Source organism: Haplochromis burtoni, unplaced genomic scaffold (assembly GCF_018398535.1).
Source record: "Haplochromis burtoni strain Fernald_Lab_line unplaced genomic scaffold, NCSU_Asbu1 Contig_214, whole genome shotgun sequence".
NCBI lineage: Eukaryota > Metazoa > Chordata > Actinopteri > Cichliformes > Cichlidae > Haplochromis > Haplochromis burtoni.
The window spans coordinates 526,829-536,371 of NW_024582575.1; the positions used below are offsets into that span (position 1 = coordinate 526,829).

General features: G+C 42.4%; 1 protein-coding gene across 1 annotated transcript; it reads left to right on the forward strand.

The window, feature by feature from the left end:
- Positions 1-4,647: 4,647 nt before the first annotated feature.
- LOC121815437 (protein phosphatase 1 regulatory subunit 3C-B-like) lies at positions 4,648-7,104 on the forward strand. Its single transcript, XM_042226493.1, has 2 exons — positions 4,648-4,837; positions 5,134-7,104. The coding sequence occupies exons 1-2, from the start codon at positions 4,824-4,826 to the stop codon at positions 6,155-6,157; spliced, it is 1,038 nt and encodes a 345-aa protein (XP_042082427.1). The 5' UTR covers positions 4,648-4,823; the 3' UTR covers positions 6,158-7,104.
- The last annotated feature ends 2,439 nt before the right edge of the window (positions 7,105-9,543 follow it).

The following is a 9,543-nucleotide window of genomic DNA, read 5'->3' on the forward strand; positions in this document are numbered from 1 at the left end:
TTTGTGCACGAAGAGCCCAGGCACCGTGACACTGACTGACTCAAAGCTGGAGGAGGGTTGCAGAGCGGCTTGCAAAACATGTCAAAGTATTCTTTGGCAAGAACCGTGAACCCCGAGTATCATTTTTTGTGTTTGTGTGTGAATGTGTGCGTGAATGGGTGGACGACTGAATGTGTAAAGTGCTTTGGGGTCCTTAGGGACTAGTAAAGCTCTATACAAATACAGGCCATTTACCATTTAAAAGTGAGCATAGGAAAAGATGTGCTCGTAGTAGAAGTGTTGCATAAATACCATTTAACTTCTCACAATTAATAGGCTTCATTTTTTTTCTTTAGACTATAACTGCAAACAACTCAAGGAGCCAAATTTGTCACCAAACTAATCAACACAACAATTATGTGACAGCTTTGTCAGCGTTTTGGGGAAGTTATTTTTTCTCATGATCATTTAGCCTTCTAACACGATTGTCTTTACACTGGATAACACAAACCATTTGCTACAAATTCAGCTTCGCACACTTAGGTTGAATTCATATTAAACAACATATCTTTAATGATAAATGACCTGGGTAATCAAAATTAATTAACAGATGAAGATCAAAATGAGACAAGAGTTTGGAGCAGTAGTGTGGTATCATCTGAGTCACGTGTCAGGAACGCAGGCCGAGTCCAGCGTTGGTGAAATCATCAGCTGTGTGTTTGTAACGCCGCTCACTCCTCCTGCCAGAATCGTTTCCATCTCTTGCTCACGCTGGAAGCCACAACCAGCTGCTTCTGAACCGTGATTTGAATGTGCTCTGCTACCTGTGATGACTTAGCACTTTGTGTTTGCCTCACAAAGAGATTCAAGCCAGTAACTTCACTGCTGGCTTTCTTGTGTTTAAGCAGCCGTGACCACAAAATATTCACCTGAAGGAAAGTGGTAATACACTCGACCCCTCCACCTCTTTCATAATGTGATTGAACCTAAATATGAGCTTGTACAGCTGCAGGCTCGCTGTGATATTATTAATTTAATCTTTATTTTCTATTATATCCCAGAGGCCTGAGCTTCAAATGAGGATTTCATCTCAACTTCAGGGTTAACTTTGGCTTTTCAGTGGTTTACTTCTAGACTGTGAACCTAATTTGCTCTGGAGGAGGTCATAGAGAGTAAAAATCACCAATGAGTTCTAATTAAAGCAGCATTGCCGTACTAGGAAGATCCCTCAGACTGATGAATACAGATAACATGAGGGTTTAATAGTGTCTCTGTGTTTCCCTGATCAGTAATAAATATTGATTCGTAGATGCAACTTTACTCCTCGATTAGATTTCTCCCTGTTGGCAGTAAAATATTTTATTGTTCTATAAGCTAAAACAGAGCAGCTATGTGTACTTGCTGACCTTAGATAAAATTTATTAAAATGTTGTTTATTAATTTACATAAACTAAGCCAGTGTTTGAATTCTGTTTTTATACAGTCCTGATCAACCATGCAAAAAATCATATTTTGCATGGTTGGATCTTAACAAGGTTCCAAGTAGAGCTTCAACATGCAACAAGAAGAAATGTGAGTGAGACAGAACATTTTTTGAGCATGAAATTTATTGAAAACAATGCTTAAACTGAAACAGGCTGTTTTACAGCTGATCCAAAGTTTAGGACCACACCTCCAAAAAACCCGTAAACTGCCCCGAAAACAGAAATCAAAGTTCCAAACAAACTCAGTAATGAGAAGCTTCACTGCTATTATCGATCACTTCAACAATTCTTTGCAGCATGTTTGATGCAACATTTCTCCAAGTGGTGCAAACGGTCGCACGAAGTCTGGAACTGTTGTCCATGTTTGTAATCTTCCCTCGCCATCCATCCCCAAAGGTTCTCGACTGGATTTAGATCAGGGGGAGACGCAGGATGGTCGATGATGGTCCCTGTTTATGCAGTTCAACAACCCGACCACGTTCAACAAGGGAACGTTAGTTTGGCTTTGCCGTCAGAACATCAGGACAGTGTGACTACCTGACACAAAGTTACAATGAATCCACATGTTTGCACAGATTTGGCCTTTTAAAGGCACGTGGTCCTAAACTTTTGATCTGCCACTTGACTAAAGGTAACTGATACTAAAAGTAACTGAGCAGCAGCTGAGTTACCTTCAGTCTATTTTCTATATTTGACTTCTTCAGTCTTTTCTAATATCATGTTATGGCAATAACAGATAACGGACAGAAAACGTGGGTATATTGAACTGTCTTCACAGTGCATGACCCAGAGCTGCAGCTCAGGCATGATCACTGCATGATCACTAGAGTCAAAACATAATGTGCTGCATCGAGACCACAAACAGAGCACGCCCAAAGAATCAAGCATTTGTTTCTCTCTTATCTTTTGAGTGAAAATATGAATAAAATATTCTTTGGTTTATGTGAATAAAAAAAAAAGTCACATGTGCTCTTCACACTTTCAGGAATCTTTATAAATAAACCATAATAATAACTTTATTTAACCTCTTATGCAAAGCTGCTATTTGAACTGTTTTCATTGCCTTCTTTACAGCACTTTATTTGGGTTTTTCCATCTGTCACATTTACTTGGATGTTTCTATATAAAGAAATCTATTTTCTGATTATGCAACCCCGAGGCCGTGTCAATATGGACCTTCAGACAGACAAGGCTGTGATAAGTAGTGTCTGTTGTCCGTAGGCCCATGTGAAAGTGGCGTGGATGTCACTTTGAGTCTAAAGTCTCTCTGCAGGAGACTCAGACGTACACAGGTGGTGTAAAGGGGGGAGACCCCTCAGCCTCAGGAGGAATCCTGCCCTCTGACCTGAAGAACACAGGAAAACATGCATCGCTCTAATTGGAAACTCTGTGGCTTTTCTCTTGTGCTGTAACAATGTAGCTACAGGTGGATGAAGGCAAGAAGGCAGTCAGATCTTTAATTTTAGGCTTGTTCGGAAGAATCTGGAGAACTGAGGTGGATGGAGCATGTTCAAATAGGGTTTTTTCCCGCTAATTTTGGTTTGCTGTGGCCTCAGGAGAGAGCAGAGTTTACAAATTTTCACCTTCCTCCCAAATGATAACAAAAAACAAAACAAAACGTGAATACAGCCATTAGCCCGGGGTTTGGCTATTTCTGTGTTTGATAAAAATCTTTTTTGATGGGTCTAATCAAACTTTCAGATGGTAATGTTTAACCCACGGCTGAAAAATCGATAAAACTTTAAAAATAGCATCTCTGTCTAAATGTCTGAAAGTGAAAACAGCAACAACTGCGAGTACGAGGAACCAGAGATGCTTTTTGTGAGCCTTTCTCAACACTTCTCTGTCAGTGCGATTACACTGAAAGCTACAGTATAAACATGATTCTGCTCTGTCCACATTTCATGGCTACACTTTGTAAAACTTTGTCATTTGATTCAGACATGAGAAACCAATGGTTAGGTTTAGCTACGGTGCTGCATGGCATTAACTAACAAACACTGGCATCTTTCAGATTCACTGTCATAAGAAAAACAATGTTATTATCTTTAGTTATTCCCAAGCTGCAACCAGCCATTTGTAGAGACCATTACAAAAAACTAAGCTAGTCTCTCGGCAGGGGAGGTCAGTCTGGGTGACCCAAAACAATTGTCTAAAACAGCAACATGTCAAAGCTCTCAGAGATGTCACAAATGCTGTTTTGGCCAATATTCCTGTTACTGATGACACAATAAATAAAGTTTACGCTCAAACAAGGATTACCAGACTTGTGTCGACACAATCAGCTTATGGACATCACAATAACCGCACGCGTCACAGTGCTGTGATTTAAATCTTATATTGTTTGCTGTCACTCTTTTCTTTTCTCTCTTTTGCTTTGCCTCAGGCAAAAAGCCCCGAGCCAAAAATCACCCACTTGCAGGCCTCACCTCGGATAATTCAAGTTACTATAATCGACCTTGCAACTGTTGGTGCCTCAGGTTTGATGTGTGACGTTCTTACCTTGCACTAATTATTGTGCCTGTGTCACAGCAATGTACCCACACAGTCTGAATGCAGCTTTTCTGTTAGCTGACATTAAAAAACAACGACAGCACCAAAGAGCTTCAGAACCACTTGGAAACATCACTACAGATTTGTCCATCTGTTATACCCAGCCTGTTTCAGGCTTTGACATTGTGCTCTCTGATTGAAATTCTGGGTCAAAAGTACCAAACACTGTGAGACGGTGCCTTGCAACAACACCTTTCCAATTTGCTTGTATTCTGTATTATATAAAAATATATTACAAAGGATCCCTGTGTTGGATTAAACAAGCCAAATATCGGTTTCAAGATTCCTCTCGGTGCGTTTGCTCTTACACGAATAACCCTGCTGTGGCGTGTAAAGGGAATCCCAGTCATGATAAGGAGGAGCCACAGGGGATATGCTGCACTCTGCAGTGAGTAGTCATCTCTAACACCAGCAGGGGTCCATCATGTTTCTCAAATAGCAGCTGAGGCAACAGGCAGAGGCATCTCAACCATGAGGCCCATGCAGGCCCACACGCCCCTATCAGCTGGCTGACAGCCAGGTCAAACTCAAGCTGATTGGCTGACTTAGATTTCCACTTACTTCCCATTGGTTGTTTCAGGAACCATATGACTGAATATGCTAATTGTCTCTATGTGGCAGTTGAAATCCCTGAGAGCTGAGCAGCACAGGCACTGAAAGGGAGGAAGAGAGCGAGACAGTAGGAAGAAGAGGGGGAGTGACTGCAGCATGCACTCATAGGAAAAGCTGCTGTGCAAACTGCAAAAGTCAAACTGAGAACTTTTAAAAACCGACTTTTCTTTTTTTGGAGCCTTCTATTTTTATTCCATGAGTGCTACAAGGTAAGCCTAGCTGACAAACAACAAGGAAAACATAAATAGATGCGTCGCTTTTTTCACTGTGCATAAAGTTAAGCTATTTAGAAACTGGATGGATTTTACAACCATTTTTGGCGACATGCTAACAAGTTTTATCAAACTAGAGCTGAAAGCTGATAAGTTAAGCGATATTTGTTTGGATTAGGCATCATTCTAATGTCGCCTGTCTTCCTCTTTTCATCTCCCTGAAACTTTCTCTAACTCTCTGAACTTTTATCCTCTCCCTCATCACCTCTCCTTCCCCCTTTTCCCTCCGTCAGTGTGCTCAGATCTTTCAGTCCATCAGCGATGCCCGGCCCAGTAATGCCGATGGATGTGGCTATGCGGTTCTACATCAGCCATTCTCCGCCTCCTCTTCGAGGCTTCCTCAGCCACTACGAGGACCTGCAGAGGGCCAAGAACCGGGTGAACCGGTCCAGCACCCATAACCGCAAACAGCAGCTCTACAAACCTCTGCGACCCTGCCTCAGCAACCAGCAGAAAGATGACGGTAACTGCGTGGGCTGGAACAACAGCAAGGCCAGCAAGAAGCAAGTGGTGTTTGCAGACACAAAGGGCATGTCGCTCACCGTCATCCACGTCTTCTCCAAATTCGATGATGAGCCGTATCAAAGCAAGCACCTGGACGCAATCGCAGATGAGCTGCAGTTCGACATGACAGACCTTGAAACGGCTACAATGGATCTAAAGATCAGCTCGGTTCGCAGCCTGGCGTTAGACTTCAAGCAGCCCTCGGCCGACTACCTGGGCTTCCGGAACCGCCTGATCCAGAACTCGGTCTGCTTGGAGAACTGCTCCCTGCAGGAGCGCTCGCTCACGGGCACCATCAAGGTCAGGAACATCGGGTTTGAGAAGACAGTTGTGGTGCGCGTCACTTACGACTCGTGGGTCAGCTTCACCGACATCGACTGCACCTTCATGAACAACGTGTACAGCTCCCAGGACAACGACACCTTCGCATTCGTCCTGGAGCTGCCCTGCTTCATCCCGCCGCATAATCGGGTGGAGTTCTGCATCTGCTTCAAAACCCAGGGTCAGACCTTCTGGGACAATAATGACGGCAAGAATTATGCGCTCAAGCACATCGGCTGGAACGGAGAGGACCTGAACACTCGGCCCTCCCTCGGTTCTGCTGAGCAGAAAAAGTCCCCAGAGCAGAAAAATGAGGGGGTCAAGTTAGTGGAGCTCGAGTTCGATCAGTTCGGCAGCCCACGCATGTCCAGCGGACTGTTTCCCGGCTGGCAGAGCTGGGGTCAGATCGATAACACAGTGCCTTATTGGTGAAACCTGCGGCATGTTTGCTGAACTGGCATTAAGCAGAAGAACACAAACAGACATTGACAGGGCATTCAGTACGAATCCAGCTGTGGGTTGACTCGCAGCCAGAGACTAAACTGAAGCAGTAATGTTCTCAACTGACCTGGTTTTTGCTGTAACGATTGAGGACAATGATGAATGATTGATGAAATATGGGTGGAGAATGACGAATATTTCGGGTTTCCTGTTGTAAAATATTCATGTGCCTTCTCATTGTGCCTGCCCACTAAAATACAAATTATTTGTACAAGCCAAGATAAATGGGGAGCCTCCTTTGGAGGGCCTGACGGATTGGGTAACATAAGCACTGATTGAGATGTCCCTAATAATGTGATATCTGTAAATGGAGCTGATCAAGTCCTTCATATTGAAGGGGGAAATATGGGGAGCGCATGGCGCAATTATGCTTCTCTACTACAGAAAACACAGTTGATTCATTGCTAATGAAAAATGCACACTAAACGTTTGGACATTAAAAATGGCTAAACTTTAATATTTAAGACATGCCGCCCTTTCTTTCCCTCCATGTAAATTGCACATATTTGTCTGCTAAAATGTTTGAGTGGTAATATGATGGAAGTGAGCTGCTATTGTGTCTCAAGAAAAGTCGCTGCATGTGAGTGGTTGCTTCAAACTGGGGAGAAGTTTGGAAACGTCTGTGGTTCTGGTATGTTAAGAAAGAAATGATGTAAGAGCGAATGTTTGCTTTTAGAAGTGCAATTCTTGAAGATGAGTGTACAGTATGTGTGGCTGGAATCAAGAATTTTCTGTTTTGAAACAGCTTATGTATTTTCTTCACTGAAGAAAGCTCTGTGCCCGGCCTTCTGTGTATCACTTGAAGGCGTGTGTTGCCGACGCGCACCACGTCGTTATGTATTTCCTTTTTGAAATAAATTTCTATATTTGTGCTAAAATGTTACGAGTCCAGACCTGTCTTTGAAACAAACGCTGGTAGCTTTTACACGTGTTGGGGAAAAACATAATCCCAGTAGCTTCTCTCTGGTTTTGTTTACAGTCAGTCTTTCATGCAATTACACTGAAGACTCCTAAAAACAAGGTTTACATGCTAACAAGTATAAAGTATAGTCTGCTTGTGAGCAGCATGCACCGCAGGAATTCAAACCCTCAACTCATCAAAATGATTAATGGGCTGGTTTTAAATATCTCATAAATATTATTAATAGTTGAATACTTTATTCTTCCAATTACATAACTGATGTTTGTAAACACAGCAGCAAAACAAGCTTGTGTTTACAAACATTTGAGATGAATCATTTATGTGTGCCTATACCGGGAGTGGGCGGGGCTTTTATTCAATCAAAACAAGAAGGGAAAGTACGGCAAGACTTTATTATATGCAACAGAGTAAATAGTCATGCTGAGTTACAGATTTTCTTCTATAGTTTTACTTTAAAAATCCATCTCTGTCACATCAGATGGATTTAACACAGGTCTGAATGGCCGGAAGGCTTTTAGTCGGTATCATGTCACCTGCATTCACTAAAAATCTTCCCATAGAGACAGTTTAGTTAAAGCCGGCTTAATCATAGTGACCGGTCAGTCCTCACTGATCTACACAATGCATTCGTCCATGCATTATGTCCCACGTGCAAGTTTCAGTTTCAGATAACAGCTTCCTTAATTTGATGAGCTGCGTTCAGGACGTGTGACTTGCTCCACAGATTTCAGATGCGTTTCTTGTACATTCGGAGTGACTACAAACAGAACACGCCTCAGCTGCCTGCAGGAATTTGGGCTTTATTTCGCTTCCCTCGTTTCACTTGTCCGTGCGGCTGCTCGTGCTGGATTCATATTCAGCAGGAAGAATGGTGACCGGCTGGCATGCACAAAGGAAAGTCCTCGGGCTGGATCAGGGTGAAGCCGGAATATTTTCTCTCTTTATCACGCTTTAACTCTTGGAGTGCATCTTTAGCTTTCATGTGTATAGCTTTTACATAAGAAAACTCTCTACTCAAAGCACGATACAGTACCGTGACATACCATGGATGAAGACAATGATGTTTTTACCCCATGACTCATCAAATTATCGTTATTCAGTTGTACTTATTGTAGCTTATCCTCCTCAAAACGTATCCAAGTGTTCCTCAGACTGTTACTGGAGGCCTAGGTGATCCTATCCGGAGTGAGTTTCTGGTTATACACCGTGTTTCTGAAGTGTTCCAGGCCAAATGCTTTATATTTTGTTCTAAATTTAGGAGAAAATGCAACCTTGTGAAGTGTGAAAAACTCTTTATAAGACGTAGTTTGTCAGATTTTTTGAAATCCTTTATGTTCGTAATGAAACAATCTGAAACAAACTGAGTGGATGTGTGAACTCAAGCCCACTCTGCATGGACATGTACTGTGTGGAGCTTTCTTTTTCTTTGTGCTGAGTGATCTGTGCAGATTTCACTTTGACCTTCACTGTTGAATCTGACCTGGGGGTCTCCTTAAGAATCACCACCCTGCTGCTGCATTTCTCACTGTGGGCTCAACTGCATAAAAATTGAAAAGCTGATCCAGTATCAGCTTGAGATGACGATTTGATCGTGAAGTCAACCTGGCTTTGGGCTTCAGCTCTCCTCCACCTGCTGGCACGTGGATCCGCATTCCTTTTAAACCTGTAATTTCCTGAAGGATCATCACAAAAACTCTTTCTGCCCGTCAGCTTTTCATTCCGTTTGTGTACGAATGTAGGTTCCACCTCTTGCCGTCACTGTCTTCCCTTTTATTGCACGGCCTGCTCTCATTTCCTTTTCTTCATTTGGTTTTCCTGTTTACATTCCTCTGCACTCTGTCTCGGCAGATGTGCTAAATTCAAGCGAGTAAATGAAAATGAAAGAATTTTTTATCATCAGCGCGTCTGCACTTTATTATGAGTTTTTCTCCATCATTTCTAACTTCTATGATAAATTTAGATACACAGTTACAGCAGAGCCCAAACAGTAAGTCCAGCTTATAAACTAAATGGCTGCATAACCACTCTATAACACGTTTATTACCCTCTCGACACTAACTGATTACTAAGTACAGCTTTGCACCATAGGTTTCTTTGTGAGGGATGTTCTGACTGGACAAAAATCAACCATGCATTCAGGTGCAGGAAAGAGTTGTGATCAGAAAGTGAATTAACTTGCTGAAAAATGCAAAGTATACATCAGGACATGTCAGACAGAATTTGAAGTAAAGGGGAAAATGAAGCACCAATAGATTTTTTTATGCATTTTTTGCCAAACAATAATATATTTAAAGTATCCTTCCACTCGCAAGGTGTCTCCTTCCTCTTTCTCCCTCTGCTCTCCGGAGGTCCTCCTGTCTTCTTTCAAAACATGGTCCTACTGTATCCCACCAAA